The sequence below is a fragment of the Prionailurus viverrinus genome, chromosome A2, assembly GCF_022837055.1.
Source record: "Prionailurus viverrinus isolate Anna chromosome A2, UM_Priviv_1.0, whole genome shotgun sequence".
NCBI classification, from domain to species: Eukaryota; Metazoa; Chordata; class Mammalia; order Carnivora; family Felidae; genus Prionailurus; species Prionailurus viverrinus.
Window position 1 is genome coordinate 164,506,981 of NC_062562.1, and position 17,094 is coordinate 164,524,074.

General features: G+C 44.2%; 1 protein-coding gene across 5 annotated transcripts in view; it reads left to right on the top strand.

Moving 5' to 3' along the window:
- The window catches only part of GALNT11 (polypeptide N-acetylgalactosaminyltransferase 11), a 42,465-nt gene extending 27,405 nt beyond the window's left edge, over nucleotides 1-15,060 (top strand). For 2 of the 5 annotated variants that reach the window (XM_047844107.1, XM_047844115.1), the window contains exons 6-12: nucleotides 910-1,159; nucleotides 6,560-6,677; nucleotides 7,961-8,113; nucleotides 10,459-10,677; nucleotides 12,045-12,149; nucleotides 13,946-14,083; nucleotides 14,300-15,060. In XM_047844107.1, coding sequence (XP_047700063.1) covers nucleotides 910-1,159; nucleotides 6,560-6,677; nucleotides 7,961-8,113; nucleotides 10,459-10,677; nucleotides 12,045-12,149; nucleotides 13,946-14,083; nucleotides 14,300-14,431 — 1,115 coding nt within the window. In that variant the 3' untranslated portion in view covers nucleotides 14,432-15,060. Of the gene's footprint in view, nucleotides 1-909; nucleotides 1,160-6,559; nucleotides 6,678-7,960; nucleotides 8,114-9,028; nucleotides 10,678-12,044; nucleotides 12,150-13,945; nucleotides 14,084-14,299 lie in introns of those variants that run through there. The other 3 variants (XM_047844123.1, XM_047844140.1, XM_047844130.1) reach the window with 3 other exon arrangements.
- The last annotated feature ends 2,034 nt before the right edge of the window (nucleotides 15,061-17,094 follow it).

The window sequence follows — 17,094 nt, forward strand, 5'->3', positions numbered from 1 at the left end:
TCAGCAGAAAATAGATCTGGTTAGTCCTCAGTTACACTGCATCGGTTCCATTATATTTTTGTGTGTGTGGGGGGGTTACCTCTGTAAGGTTAGTGATCTTGATAAAATTTTCCCGTTAAAATTAATTTATTTAAGTTAAATGAATCAGTTTTAAGATGTTATATATATAATATTGAGGGTAGTTGCATGGATAAGGCCAAAACACAAACAAACAAAACCATGAAGGTAATTTGAGAATTCTGGAACTTAGGGGGCGGGGGGGCATTCCCTCATAGCGACATCTCCTATGTTCCCTGTATGCCTCTTGCATCAAGTTAAAAATGCAGGATAAAAATCTTTATGGTTTTTATTTTACTAACTAGAAGAAAGGCTACCCCATCGGCTCATGAGGGCCACTTCAGCCAACAAGGTTGGGGAATTGGAAAGACGGGAAACAAACAGGAATGAGAATGTGGCAGCTGAGTGGTGACCTCAAGGGAGAAGGGAGCCCGTGTCACTGTCGTGGCAGTCACTGATAATTGCAGTCACGTTTCCGAGTCACCAGTGAAAATATGTTCTCTGTCCTCCGTTGACTGAGGCAAGGAAATGTACCCTACGTTTAGAGGTAGTTTGATTACAGTAATTGTAATAAAAGCATCCACACACAAAGGGCCACTGTCCTTGCACCACACGCCTTACCTTTCTGTCCGGAGAACAGAATTGGTCCCGTGAGACTTGGAATCTCATTACCGAGGAGAGTGAGTGTGTTTGCACGCGTTCCACACTCACAGCAGTGGCTTCAGGCCCGGCTCGCGACCAGCTCCTCCCCCCGCCTGCAGCAGAGGACGGGTGTAGCCGTGGGGCTGGAGGGCGGCCGGCTGTATTGCACGTCGCACGCTCCAAGCAGCCGCCTGTTGTTTGCCTCCTCAGGAGAGGTCCTGGTGTTCCTGGACAGCCACTGCGAGGTGAACGTGCTGTGGCTGCAGCCCCTGCTGGCCGCCATCCGGGAGGACCCGCGGACCGTCGTGTGCCCCGTCATTGACATCATCAGTGCGGACACGCTCGCCTACAGCTCGTCCCCCATCGTGCGCGGAGGGTTCAACTGGGGGCTGCACTTCAAGTGGGACCTCGTGCCCCTTTCTGAGCTCGGGGGACCGGAAGGAGCCACCGCACCCATCAGGTGAGACTCCTTCTGCAGATTCGAAAACTCCTATCGGTGCTTCTTCCAAAGAGGAAAAAATATTTTACAGGTAATCCCTTCTTTGCAGGGAGCAGAAGCATTACAAACTCGAGTGCTTCCCGAATTTCATACGTCGCGCCCGCTGCTAAGGGAAGATGGGTGGCTTAGGGTTTCCAACCTAGCAAGGCAGACCAGTAGGATCGGCAGTCCTGGGCGTAACCGTGTGGCACACTCGAGCGGCGCGCCCCGTTTGCACGTTGATTATCGCAGTTCCCTGTGTCATCTACTTGCCTTCGGGTCTCTGCTCGTGTGTGTGTGGCGCTGGGAAGAGCGTTAGCCGTAGAAGCCGTTTCTGTAATTAGGATCTTTAGGGTGGATTCCTGCTGCACTGTCGCAGGTCGCGGCGTGTGAATTGTTTCCAGTTCCCCTTCATATTCTCAGTATTACACATCTGCTTATATGTTATTCCTTGTTTTCTGTTATAAATTTCTCGTGTAGACTTTAGAGGTTTGTCTGGGTTTCTGCTTTTTAATGTCTTTGGACCTACGGTTTGGGTTTTCTTCCTGTGGAAAAATGGCGTAGGTAAGAAGTACACACGCAAATAGGCGTACTGTGCACACGACTTAATGAATGGCTGGGATCTGAACACCTGTGCTGTCACCCGGGTCCACAGACAGCAGCCGGCTGCCCTCTGGACTCCTGTTCCGGTCCACAGCCCCCGCCCCTAGATGGGTCATCACCTGACCTGGTCCCTGGTAATCATTTCCTCGCTTTCCTTTACTTTCACCACGTCTGTGTGCGCCCCTGAACAGTACAGTGTAGTGATTTGCCTGTTCAGGGACTTCATATAAAATGAAGCCATTGGACTCATTTTGTCTTGCTTCTTTTGCTCAACATTGCTTGAAAAAAATTCCTGTGTGGGGGCTCGTGGGTGGCTCAGTCGGTTGAGCATCCGACTTCGGCTCAGGTCGTGATCTCGCGGTCTGTGGGTTCGAGCCCCGCGTCGGGCTCTGTGCTGACAGCTCGGAGCCTGGAGCCTGTTTCAGATTCTGCGTCTCCCTCGCTCTCTCTCTCTCTGCCCTTCCCCTGCTCATGCTCTGCCTCTCTCTCTATCAAAAATAAACAGGGGCCTGGTGCGGTCTTGTGGCAGAGTGTGGTCGTCTTGTCCCTCAGGCTTTGCATGACAATCTGGTCCACATCTTGCTGATTTCAGTGAGACCAGGGGTAGGTGCGACCCACCCTCCCCTCTGTCAGGAGCAGGGCTGCGTGTGGGGACGTCCCTCAGTGTTTCCGGTCTCTGCAACCTCACGTCCTGTGGTCGGAGGCACACGGTAGTGGTCCCTCCGCCTTGTCCTGTCCTTCCGAACTGTCCGTGCTGTTCTTTGGGAGAAGGTGAAGCTTGCGCAGAGCGAGACGACGGAGCCCCGGCTGCCGTGTGTCCTCAGTGTTGGTGCACTTGCCAGTTTTTGCCTGTTTCATCCTCTTTATCAGCATTGGTTTTCATCGTTTTTTTTTTTAATACTTTAAAAAAGATTTTTTTAATGTTTATTTAATTATGATATAGAGAGAGACAGAGTATGAGCGGGGGAGGGACAGAGAGAGAGGGAGACACAGAATCCCAAGCAGGGTGCAGGCTCTGAGCTGCCAGCACAGAGCCCGACGCGGGGCTCGAACTCACGAACCATGAGATCATGACCTGAGCCCAAGTCGGACGCTTCACCGACTGAGCCACCCAGGTGCATCCCCCCCTTTTTTAAATACTTCTCATCAAAGACGTGTATTCAGTAACAAAATAGTACACTTAGAATGAAGAGTGGCTGACGACCCTTTCCTCTCTCTTCCCGGTCCTTCTCCCCAGAGGCCAGTTCCTGTAACTATTTCTATTTTGGGTCTTCTGTTTCTTGCTTCTTTAACTCTAGACGATGGATGAACGTACTCCTGTCTTCACTGTCAGACTGACTTAGATCCTTTTCTGTGGGAAAAGCGAAGATTCCGCTCATTTACGCTCAGTGCCTTCTCTGTCGCCCGGCTGGGGAGTGTGGTTTTTGTTACTGTATTGCTTGGAGAAAGCTGTCACTTGCTCACTTTGAGAGCATCACCTGACACTCCTCCTTGTGCAGCGAGGACATCAGGACCCTTTCTCCTTGTGCCACTTTCCCCCAGTTTCTTCCCCTTTCTAACGTGAGCTGTTGCACTTTTATGATACCAGGGTTGCAAACTGCTTAGGTTGGATGTTTAGATTTAAAATTGTCATCCCTTTTCCTTTTCTAATACATGTATTTAAGATGATAAACTTTCTTACAGGTTTGGCAAATTAGGACATATCATTTTTTATCATTCACTTTAAAATATTTTCATCGTGAGGTCTTCTCTGCCCCATAGGTTATTTAGCACTACATTTATTATTTTCCAGACATATGTGGGTTTTGTAATTGTATATTCCTGGCTTAATTACACCGTGGTCAAAAAATATTCTGTATTTTAATTCTTTGAAAGTTGATGAGATTTGCTTTATGGTTACATGCATGAGTAAATTTTGTAAATGTTTCTTGTGTGCCTGGAAAATGTTTTCTCTGGTTGTTAAAAATGGGATTCTGTATTAGTTTGGTCAAGTTTATTGTATTATTCAAATATCCCATACTTTGTTTAAAAAAATTTATGGAAGTGTAGCTGACATACAGTATTATATTAGTTTCAGGTGCACCGCTTAGTAATTCAACAGTCCTGTACATTACACAGTGCCCACTGTGATGAGGGTTGTTATACTTTTATTTTTTAATTTACACGTTATATCGGTTATTAAATGTGGTATATTATGGGGCGCCTGGGTAGCTCAGTTGGTTAAGCATCCAACTCTTGATTTCAGCTCAGGTCATGAGTTTGAGCCCCACATGGGGCTCTGTGCTGACAGTGTGGAGCCTACTTGAGATTTTCTCTCCGTGTCTCTCTCTCTGCCCTTCTCCTGCTTGTGCTCTTTGTCTCTCTCAAAATAAATGAGTAAACTGAAAAAAAAAATATATGGCATATTAAAGTTTCCCACTACAATTGTGTATTTATTTCTCCTTGTAGTTCTTTATATGTTTTCTTCATATATTTTGAGCCTGTCTTAATGGATGTATGAACATTTAGAATTATTAAATCTTCTGGTAAATGAAACCCATTTGTTCCAGACTTTCAGAATAGTAAAACTTTTGCATTATAGTGTGACATTAATATGACTGTTGTAGCTTTGTTTTGATTAATATTTACATTGTGTAACTTCCCTTTTATTGTCAGTCTTTCTGGGGTCTTATATTTAGATGTGTCCCTTGTAAGCAGCATGTAGTTGCTTTTCCATATTATGATTTGTTGTTGAACCAGCATGAAAAACTTCCTTTAATTTAGTTGCTTGCATTCAATATTACTTGTATTTTGTGTTTATGATTACAATGCTACTATTTGCATTCTATCTGTTTTTTTTTTTTTTTTTTTCCTGTTCTCTTTCTTTTGGTCTTGAGTTTGGATTTTTTATTATTCTGTTCCCAGCTGCCACCCTGTTATTAGATGTTATACATTCTTACATACCGTTCTTTTAGTGACTACCCCAGAGAGGATACCATACATCCTGGATTTATCAAAGTGTGACATAAATTGGTATTTCAAACAATGCAGGATCTCAGAATATTCATTCTCCAGTTTATACCCCTCAGGTTATATTGTTGAAGAGTGTGTGTGTGTGTGTGTGTGTGTGTGTGTGTGTATTTTAACTGTATAAGATGTTTTTTATGTGACCATTATTCATTTAGGTTTGCCCATGTATTTCCCTTTTTATGTTACTCTTTATTCTGTCTCCATCTGCAAACTCCCACCTGGGATTATTTTCATTTTAAATGTACTTTCTTTGGTCAGACCTTCTAGTGATTACTCCTGTCTTTTTGTAAGAATGTGTTCATTCTACCGGTACTTGGAGGTGTAACTGTATGGGGTGCCGAGTTCTAGGTCGGTGGATAGATTGTTTTAGGACTTTGAAGGGGTTACTCAAGAACGTGTGGCCTCCGCTGTTTGTGGTGAGAAGCCAGCGGCAGTCTTAGTGACAAAGTCTTAGTGACAGAGGAATTTCTTCTCTTGGTCAGAAGCGTTTTCAGATATGCCTAAGTTTGGTTTCTTTTTTGACTGTGTCTATCCACCTGCCAAATTCTGCATTCTTTTACCCTTGGATGTATTGAGCAGTTATTTTAAAGTCTCTGCCTGAGAATCACATTATTCGAAACCCCTACACAGGGGCGCCTGGGTGGCTCAGTCGGTTGAGCGTCCAACTTCAGCTCAGGTCATGATCTCACGGTTTGTGGGTTCGAGCCTCATGTCAGGCTCTGTGCTGACAGCTCAGAACCTGGAGCCTGCTTCGGATTCTGTGTCTCCCTGTCTCTCTGACCCTCCCCCTTTATGTTCTGTCCTCTCTGTCTCAAAAATAAACATTAAAAAAAACTTTAAAAGAGAAAAAAAACCCTGAACATCTGTCTCTGATGTAGATTGTTTCTCTTGTTTTTCTTTGATGTGATTAATCTTCCTGATTGCCTGGTGGTTTGTTTGGTTGCTTATTTTTGTTTGGTGACAGACCTAGTCATGAAAAATTATGGAAATACATTCCTACCTGGGATGGTTTTCCCCCTGCAGAGAGATTTTGCTTCACTTCTGGCAGGCAGCTTGGGATGCTAGAATCCACCATCACCTTAACTCCGTTACCGGAAGTGACGCAGCTGGAAAGCGGGCAGGAGTCTCTCTGAGGGCCAGCCTCCTTCAGATTCTCTCATTCAGTTTCTCAGTCCTGACAGTATTGACATTTTGGGCCAGAGACTTCCGTGTGATGGGTGCTCTGTTGTGCGTTTTAGGAACTCTGGCAGCATACCTGGTTTCAGCCCATCGGATGCCAGTAGAAATCCGCCCCTGACACACACAAACACGTCCCATTGTGACAGCTAAAAATGTCTCCGGACATTAATGAAATGTCTGGGGACAAATCGTCCTATTTGAGAGCTACTGGCCTAAGCCATTTGATCAGAGTTTGTCTGGTCTCCCCCGGCAGGCCCTGGAGTCCGGTTTTTATCCCGGTGGCTCTGTGAGCCTGTCAGAAGGAATGAATTCATTTCAGGTGTATTTCTAATAACAGTGGTTATAATTTAAAAAGTACTTTTGTTGCCTAGAAAAGCAGCCTTCATTTGCCAGATATGTAGTATATATCATTGGCAATCTAGAAAATTCAGTTATGTGGCCCAGCTCATTCCCTGATGTTAGGTAAAACACTTCATAATAGTTCATCTTGTTTTTGTTAGTGATGTTCCAAAGGCACACTGAATTTTTTAAGACAAAGACAGTAGTTAATTGAGTCTGTAGAATTGGTACAGAAATTATTTCCTTTTCTAGGTCACCGACAATGGCTGGAGGATTGTTTGCCATGAACAGACACTATTTCAATGAACTTGGACAGTATGACAGTGGCATGGATATCTGGGGAGGAGAAAATTTAGAAATATCATTTCGGGTAATTTTTTCATGTCTAGTTATTAACTCTGCAGTAGAATATAATTTTCATCTACAATCCCATATTTTCTGTAAATTCTCTTTGATTACCTTTGTTAACAAATTGTCCTTAATGAATGCTACATTATCGTAATCTGTGATCTGGAGAATATCCACTCAAGGTGTGGAAAGCTTTTAAGCAGCCTTATTTTATAAGAATTCAGAAGGGAAGGCTGTGATGAATGGGTATGATTTCAGATGTCTAAATGTGCATTTAATCTAGAGTTTTGTTGCCAGTTTATTAATCTTATTTGCTAACCTTATTTACTACCCTAATATATATATATATATATATATGTTTAGCGTGATCGGATTTCCCTGATTGGCTAAGACCATCCTGGTTCACCCCAGATCTCCCAGGAAAAGTACTAATAGCTCTGCATTCCACTTTCAGAAGTAGCTAGTGGGAGGCCTCATACATACAACTACCTGCAACCTGAGGAAGGAATTCATTTTTCATAATCAGTCCTCCTCTCCAGCTGCTAAAGTTGGAGAGATGATGGTATGGTTGGGGTCTGGGGCTCAGGGAACTGGAGGAGGTGGGGTCAGGCAGTCTTTGCAAAGGACAGAACGAGGGCAAGGGCGAGCACGCAGACTTCCGAACTTGCAGATGTCCCCAGCCCAGTCCCCACGGCAGGATCCCCATCCAGATAGTGCGTGTGCGTGCGTCTTTCTGCAGCGTATTGACCAGAATGTTTTTAAAAGGCAGTTTTTCCTACAAAATCTTTAGAATTTTCAAGGTGAAAGGAATAACATATCATTAATTCAGTCTTCTTACTTTGGAGATAAACTAATGGAGTCCCGCAAAAACTAAAATACCCAGATAATCAAGGGCAAAATTTAGACCAGAACTAAGATCTTTTTAATCTTAACCTGGAGTTATTCTGTATCTTTCATTATTTGTGTGTATATACATGTTATTAAAGTACCAGTAAACTTAAAGTAGGCGACCCGCCAATAAGCATTCTCTCCCTAAGTCCTGAGGATCAAGTTCCTTGATCTGTTAAAACAGCAAAGTATATGGTAAGTGTGATTTTAGACACACGGTAATAAAAGAATATTACATCATTTTAGAATTTAGTTTCTTCTTAATCATAAAGACACGTTTTTCAAGGTACTCTTTGACAGTTCTGTAAGACGTCTTGCAAAGTTGCATGAACACCTATCTGATAATTTCATGAAAATGCATACAGTGATTTCATAGCAGTTGCAGGCAACTATTAATACATGTTTTGCCCCGACCAGATCTGGATGTGTGGAGGTAAACTCTTCATCATCCCGTGCTCTAGAGTCGGACACATTTTCCGAAAAAGGCGACCGTATGGCTCTCCTGAAGGCCAGGACACCATGACCCACAACTCCTTGCGGCTGGCACACGTCTGGTTGGATGAATACAAGGTGAGGTTACGTTGTTCGGTCGGAGGGGGCGGCTGGGCGGCTGCGGGCGGCTCTGGTTACCTGCCTTTTCACTCCGGCGCATTTCTGTTGGGACAGCCACGGGGCCTTCTCTCCCTACATTTCTTTTCTCTCTCGTTTGCTGTTGTCACTCTTCTTTTAATTTTCCAAGTGACCACCCTGTAAAAGGAGATTCGGCCGACACCGGAAGAAGGGTTCTCTTCAGTGTCTTCGTTCCTCTCCTGGGACTCCTTCTCTTTGCCCCTTGGGGTTCGTGTGCCGGTCCTGCCACTTCCCCGTTCGACTCTGCACATGCACGATCGTACCTCCCACTTTCTCTTCCGCTGTGCACACCCTGTGATGATTATTTCCTTGGTCACGGATTTACTGAGGAATAATTCACAGACCATTTTATCACCCCCTAATCTCCCACAGCCCTAGACAACCACTAATCTACCCCCCGACTCTCTGGATGTGCCTGTTCTGGACACTTCCTACAAATGGAACCCTACAGGACATGGCCTTTTGTGACCATCCTATTCAGCGGGGTGTTTTCCGGTTCATCCATACCGCGCCATGTGTCGGTACTTCATTCTTTGTAATCCAATAATACTCCCTGGCCGAAGACACCACGTTTTATCCTTTCATGAGTTGTGAAAAGTGCTGCTGTGCATACTTGCGTACAGTTGTTTGTAAACAGGCGTTTGAGCATCTGCTCCATACCAGGCTCCGTGTTAGGTTTGGGGGAGTCAGTGACGAAGGAGGGAATGCACAGTGACGACACTGTGCATTTGGGGTATGGAGGTACGTGCTGTGGGGGTAATGAGAACCAAGCAGATCGCCGCTTGGGACCGGAAGTGCAGGCTCCTGGTCACGCCTCTATCACACCGCGTGTCTCCTCCCTTGTCCCTCTTCTAGACTCTGAGCTCCTTCTCCGCGGTCACCAGCTTGGAGTCATACTGTCTCCTGGCGGCCCTCAGACCCACCTAGATCCCGGCTGCCCTCCCAGGAGGATGCTGGGCCGAAGCTGTTTTCACAGTCAGATTAATACAGGACTTGCCCCTTTCACCGTGTCGGCGTTGCGCCGATGGTGCGGGAACGGTGGAGTGGTGCAAAAAATTCCGCTGAATCTTGGCAAGCTCGGAGTGCCGAGACGCGGCGGACAGAGAGTACTTTTCGCTGCACGCCGGAGCACCGTGCTTGTGGCAAAAGGAAAAACGTGTGCAGCTGCTCGAGTTGTGAGCTGGACTGATCACTTTTACATAAATGGAGAAAAGAGTGCCTCACAAACCATGGTTATTTCTGTTTGGCTATTTGGCAGACAGTCTCAAAGATGAACCAACTGCCCTTCTCACTTTGACAGACAGCATTTGTTGCCAATGATGAAATTCAAGCTTTCAGGTGAAAAATTACAGTTTTGGGAAACTTGTATCCACCCCATGAGCTTACTCGCTTCCCGTACTTACACGCTTTTCTGAGGAGATTAGGATATTTATGAACATAATTCTGAATACTGAAATTTGGCATTATTTGAAAGAACTTCACAACCCGGCGGAAGCAGAACTTGGATGGGTAAAAGATCCAGTCACAGGGCAAGACAGCAGATTTGAACCCAACAGTAGGAAAGCTCAATGATACAACTTAAAGGTTAGCTACGATGTGGAATGTGAAGGGCTAGAGTTCTGGTGTAATATCAGAAAATAGCAGCCAGAATTCTCTGAAAATGCCATTAAAATACTCCTTCCCTCTCAAACTATATGTTTTCACACGCTCCTATTTTTAAAAATGTATTTAACCAGACAACATATAATAACAGGTTGAATGGAGAATTGAGAATTCAGCTGACTTCTTTCTAGCCAGACATTAAAAAGATTTGCAAAACTGTAAAGCAGTGTTACTGTTCTCACTAAATTTCTTGTTCAAAGCATGTTTATGTTCATAGGTAAGGAGTTATTTTTAAAGAGTTGACAAATGTTTTCACGTCTCTCCTGGTAAACACGAGCAGATGTAACTCACACGAACCTCCCCAGAGTCTTTGGTAATCGTTAAGATCATAGTCCTGACAGAGTCGGAGAACTGCCCCCTCACGTGCAGCTTCCTTGATTCTGGGATCACATTTTTACATGTGTTGCCAATTCTGAGGTTCGGACGTTTCCTAGAGTTTAAAATGTCTTACCATCAACGACGGACCTAATCGATAACTTCATGTTGACATCTTCTGGCAACGTGAGGAAAACACCAGCGTGAAAAATAACTTCGGCTCTTTAAGACTCAGGTACAATTGATACTACTTAATTTTAAACAAAAAGGCCATTCCCGTATTTTTCGTTTTTCTTTTTAAAATTCAGGAGCAGTATTTTTCCTTAAGACCTGACCTGAGGACCAAAAGTTACGGAAACATCAGTGAGCGTGTTGAACTGAGGAGGAAGTTGGGCTGTAAATCATTTAAATGGTATTTGGATAATATTTACCCAGAGATGCAGATATCTGGGCCCAATGCCAAACCCCAACAACCCATTTTTATCAACAGAGGGCCAAAACGTCCCAAAGTCCTTCAGCGTGGAAGGGTAAGGAAGTAATCTTATCAGTGTTTTATTCAAAGTTGTATGATAAGACAAATGACATTTTAGACTGCAAGTATCATTTTAGTGATAGACGTTAGCTTGCTTCCATCGCATTCTTTCTGTGGGAGCTTCCTCCGCTCGGAGTGAGACCTTAGGAATGTTCCTGTCTTCACTGTTACCATTAACACCCTTCACCTGCCAGCATTCAGGAGCACACGATTCTCAAAGTGATAGGCTAGCTGCCGAGAGGGCGGACGTCAATGTGGCCGCAGCTCGGGAACTGACTCAGGAGAGCAAGTGAGAGATGGGGCGCGTCCCTCCAGTTCACACCCAGTGTGTAAGGACCCACGTGCTGCGCAGGAACACCCATGAGCGGCCACATTTCTTTTGAAGTTCTTTTTCCTTCCTCCCTTTTTTGAGAGAGAGAGAGACCGCAAGCAGGGAAGGGCCAGAGAGGGAGAGAGGGAGACCCAGAATCCGAAGCGGGCTCCAGGCTCCGAGCTGTTAGCACAGAGCCCGACGCGGGGCTTGAACTCACGAACTGTGAGATCACGACCTGAGCCGAAGTCAGATGCTTAACTGACTGAGCCACCCAGGCGCCCCCGTTCTCTTTTATTTCTTAAGGAATTTCTTCACAGTTTTACATCACTTTTAAGGTTTAGGGGTCTAGCCGTAAAGTCATACCTTTTTCCTGAATCATTTCTTAGAATCTGCTTTCTGAAAGTGTAGCTACTCTGTTGCACAGTTTTCTCTTCTTTTGTGTTCAGAAGGAGGCACTTGTCAGGATCTTTTGTGATGCCGACTGTTCCTCAGTGGCTAAAGTAAGCCTAGAGCTTTCCCCTTGTCCTCTTTATGAAAACAAAACCACCTTTTGTTTTTAAAGTAAAAACACGTACAGCGTATGCCCATGTAGTTGTAGCCCTTTACCCAAACTGCATACTCTTTGCTGCTTTTCTGGGTCTCCCCTGTGCTGTTCCCGATCTGTGTCTCCCTCCAGTTTAGCCTGTATATTTTACTCAGTTACATGCTGTCTGGTCGGTACCTTTAGTCTTCTTTCCTTGATTTCATTTGAAGGTTCTTGAGGGCAGAGAGGTTTTAATTTCCTTCCTCCCCTAGAATAGATTAGTAAACCTATATTTTTAGAATTTCTACTTGGCATTGCCTGCATATACTGTTAAAACTGCCTTTAACCTTAAAGTCTACCGTGACACCCTTATGTACTGAAGCTAGAATTAAGGAATACAAAAATGCTTATTTTCTTAGGACCTTTGAAATTCATACCTTTGGAGTAATCGATTCGCATTTCATCTAAAACCTCCTTATCTAGCATCTAAGGCATCTTCTGACAAGAGCGATCTCTCCTTTTACAGCTCTATCACCTCCAGACCAACAAGTGTCTGGTGGCCCAGGGCCGCCCGAGTCAGAAAGGAGGCCTGGTGGTGCTTAAAGCGTGTGACTACAGTGACCCCGGTCAGGTGAGCGATGGCTCTGGGCTCAGCCAGTCCTTGGAAGGTGTCCTTCCCAGAAGGGCACTTGCCCGAGGTCACGCCTGAGGAGGGAGGGGTGGACATGAAGATTTTAATCTGACTTTTCTTAAATGAGATGGTTGGAGTTGGGAATGACTTTAGAGATCACGTAATGTAACTATTTTTGTCTCCTTTGTACATTTTTCCTAACCTCGGTCACCGTCGGGAACGTTATTCGTACGTTGCAGTTACACAGGATAAACAGAAGTGTGTGAAGGTCAGAAGGGGCCGAGGCAGCGCGAGGACATTAGCTCTGCGGTGGATGGGTCTGTAGTGTTGTCTCTGAAATCCAATCTCCCTGCGTTTTAGTAGTGCCTCAGGGAAACCACAACAGAGTATCTTTGTGTCATTCGCATAATCTGTTTGTGCACCTTTCAGTGGTATTGAAGTGGACCTAAAAATAAGCAGAAGACTTATGTCAGTTTGGAACGGTCATTTCGAGCTGTTTTGGATCTGATAACAGGCTAATGTAGTCTTAGAGTCAGTCTCAAGACTGCCGCACTCAAGATGGGTCACAGGGAAGTGACTTTCTTGTCCACTTGAGTGGCAGGGATGGCGTCACTCAAGACCAAAAGGATACCGGGCTTTTTAGATAGCATGTGCCCTTTGAAAGTTCACGCAAGACCTTTCGTTTCTAGGAGAGCTCACGTACACTCTCCCAAGATGTCGTACACACCGGAAAACGGGATTTAAAAGGGGTTTTATGCTGTGTGTGGGTATGAGAGGCATCAGGGTTGTGGACACTGAAGTCTTTAATTACGGTGATGCCTCGGGGGGTTAGGTCACAGCAGGATGACATCACAGATTTGTTCCAGAAAACGTACTATATTTTGATCGCACAGGTTTGTACTAATACTGTATCCAGGAGCCACATGTAGCTCTTTAATTAAAATGAAATAAAATTAGGTCACACCAGCCACATGTGGCTCCCATGTTGGACAGCACAGATTATAAAACATCAGCATCGTTGCAGAAAGCTGCACTTATAGAATGCTTCCTGTTAATAGAGAGCACACATTTTGGGCTTAGAGGTAGGAACACTAATTGAGTACAACTATTCAGAGAAGAAAATATATTCCTTTTGGACTTAGTGACGGTGCAGGTTGGAGAATACCTCACTCATCGCACTTACCCAGTTCAGCCAGTCTTTAGGCCTTTGTTCCTGAAAAGAACATGAGAGACCGTAAAGAAGACGATCCTGAAGGATCTGCACATCTGAAGGAAACCCTGCTTCCGGGCCCTCAGGTGAAATCGTCACCTCAGTCCAAATGGCATCATGGTTTGGGATCAGAGTGCCCTTTTCCACAGGGCAACGAGATGGACCGGCTCCTGCGCGCGGGCACAGCCCAGTAGAGGCCTGTCTCCGTCCGCAGGAGGCCACGCTGCGGGCTCGCGGGGCTCCTCCTGTGCTCATGCCGTCCAGGAAGGAAGGGTGCCGTGTTAACTGTGAAATCCTAGAATTGGAAAAGGTCTGCCGTCTTCAGTTAATTTGGCCAGTTAACAAAACGGAACCACTGTTTCTTCCTGGGATTGAACTTCCTTCTCCTGGGTCCGTTCGCACATTCCATTTTCAGATAGCTGCGCTGACGCTGCCTCCACGTGACCCGGGTTCACTGGTCTTTCCCTGCTTTAGGAGACCGCACGGGACAACGCCATCCTTCCACATACGCGTGACCTGTTGTGCGGGCTGAATTTGAAAATCCAAAGCAGACCTTGGAGTTGTGATCTTTTATTTTCTTCTTTAGGTCTGGATTTATAACGAAGAGCACGAGTTGGTTTTAAATAATCTCCTTTGCCTGGATGTGTCAGAAACTCGCTCGTCAGACCCACCCCGACTCATGAAGTGCCACGGGTCGGGAGGGTCCCAGCAGTGGACCTTTGGGGTGAGGAGGTGGCTTAGTGAGGGTGGGGGGGTGCGAGGAGACAGAAGGGGCTGAGGGAGGGAGCGCGACAGATGGGGTGTCCCCTGCGTAAGTAAACGATCGTGAATGTTTCACCTCGCTTCTGGATCTGTGGGACTTTGCCCCGTTCTGGCAGGCAGTACGTCTCTTCGGGTAAAGCAGCTAACTGGTGATGTGTTCTTGCTGCCTTGTTTTCAGAGGAGTAACCGGCTGTACCAGGTGTCGGTTGGACAGTGTCTGAGAGCAGTCGACCCACTGAGTCACAAAGGCTACGTCGCCATGGCGATCTGTGACGGCTCCTCTTCACAGTGGTGGCGTTTGGAAGGTTAAAGTGGCTGCTGTGCCGGAATACGGTAATCCATCAGCGTCGGCCTCCTCTGTAAGGCGAGAGGCTTGAGAAGTTGCTGGTACAAGAAAAATCCCTGAACTGATTTCCCAGTTAAGTAGAACCATTTTTGAGAAGGTGAGACAGCAGATACACTAGAGACTGGAGCCCAGAGTGGTCATCAAGGGAGTGAGGAAGTATGTTTTACCAAGACATTAACATCATTTCTGAGCTGCTACGGAATTTCTTGCTTACGGTGAGAAACTAGAATACAATTTTAACTCTATAAAGGGTCAGGTATGTACAGAAAGACAAACCCAGGAAATTGAACAGAAATGTCAGACTTTTATTTATGCTTCTTTTTAATCCCTTGAATAATGGAATGGCGTTTGTCTGATCAGGAACTTGTCATGATTTCCTTTTTTAGAAGGACTTCATAGGAAACAGATTTTTTTTTTTACTCCTATTATCATGTCTTAAAATAATTTTAAACAGACTGAATCCACATTGCTTTTAACTTCAGAAGGCCTCGTTTATAAGATTATATATTTAAGAGGCAGTTAACTGTTATAAATTATTTTGATGAACTATGGTACTATCTACATTTAAAATAAAGGGTTCTTTTGATGATTTACCTGGGACTTGTCTGCTCTTCTTGGGTTGGGGTCTCTGGTCCGTGTGGTGCTGTGTACGTGTCACACGGTGAGCAGGATAGCTGGTTCAGCTGATGAACCAGTAAGCAAGGTCGCAGCCCTGACCCCAGGAGTGGCCCCATCCCTTAGCTTGAACTCTGTGAATTTGACGTTGAATGTCTGTGAATTTGGATAGTTTCCATTAAAGCTGCCTATGAATCATCCAGGAAGAGTCGTTAAATAGGCAGTTGGATATAGAGGTCAGGATCCCATAAGATACATCTTAATTAGAAATACAAATTTAGATTACTGATTCAATTTCTTTGCTGGTAACTGGTCTGCTCAAAATTTCTATTCCTGCCTTTATCCATTTCTTCTGAGTTGTCTAATTTATTGGCCTGTAGGTTCTCATAATGTTACCGTTGTTTGTATTTCTGTGGCGTTGGTGGTGGTTTCTCCTCTTTCATTAGTAAATTTCTTTATTTGGGTCCTCTTTTTATGAATCTGGCTAGAGGTTTATCAATTTTATTGATCTTGAAGAACCAGCTCATGGTTTCACTGAGCTGTTTGTTTTATTTCTGCTCTAATCTTATTCCCTCCCTTTTGCTGGGTTTGGGGTTTTTTTTATTCTTTTTCTGGCTTCTTTAGGTGTACGTTGAGGTTGAGATTTTTCTTGCTTCTTGAGATAGGCCTGTATTGGTATAACTTCCCTCTAAGCTTTGGCTGTATCTCAAAGATTTTGGACTGTTGTGTTTTCATGTTCATTTGTCTGCATGTAATTTTTGATTTTTTTTGATTTCTTGGTTGACCCCGTTCATTATTATGTAGCCTCCATGAAATTGAATCAGTAATCAAAAAATGCCGAAGAAACAAAAGTTTAGGATCAGATGGCTTCACAGGTAAATCCTATAAAACAAACATTTAAAGAGTAAATACCTATTCTTCTCAAATTATTCCAAGAAATAGAGGAAGGAAAACCATCCTATTCATTCTATGAAGTTATCATGCTGATACCAAAATCAGATAAAGACACCACAAAAGAGAGAACTGTAGGCCAAGATCTCTGATCAACATGGATGCAAAATTCCTCAACCAAATCCAATGATACATTAAAAAATCCTACACCATGATCAAGTGGGATTTATTCCCAGGATGCAAGGAGGGTTCGATATTCGCAAAACCATCAGTGTGATACATCACATCAATAAGAGGATTAAAACCATATGTTCAATAGATGCAGAAAAAGCACCAAAGTAAAACATCCTTTCGTGATAAAAACCCTGTGCAGAGTAGGTCTAGAGGGAACATGCATCAGTGTAATAAAGACATATGTGGAAAAACCCACAGCCAGTATCAAGACAAGGATGTCCACTCTTGACCACTTTTATTCCCTGTAGTACTGGAAATCCTAGCCACAGTAATTAGACAACATAAATAAAAGGCATCCAGATTGGTAAGTAAAACTGTTTACAGATGATATGACACTCTACGTAGAAAACCCAAAAGACTCCACCATAAAACTACTAGAACTGTTAAGTGAAGTCAGTAAAGTCACAGATACAAAAGCAAACTACAAAAATTGGTTGCATTCCTATACACTAATAATGAAATGGAAAGAAATTAAGAAATCCCATTTACAATTGCACCGCCCCCAAAAGACATCTAGAAATAAACATAACGAAAGAGGTGAAAGACTTGCACTCTGAAAACTACAAAACACTGAAAGAAATTCAAGATGACTAAATGTCTATACTACATAAAGCAATCTACAAATTGAACACAATCCCTATCAAAATACCAACAGCATTTTTCGCAGAGCTAGAACAAACAATCCTAAAATTTGTACGGATCCACAAAAGACTTCAAATAGCCAAAGCATCTTGAAAAAGAAAAACAAAAAGATACCACAATTCCAGATTTCAAGTTCTATACGAAGTGCAAGTAATTAAAATGGTACGGTACTGGCATAAAAAGAGACACAGATCAGTGGAACAGAATAAAAAAAAAAAGAAACCAATCTACAATTATATGGTCAA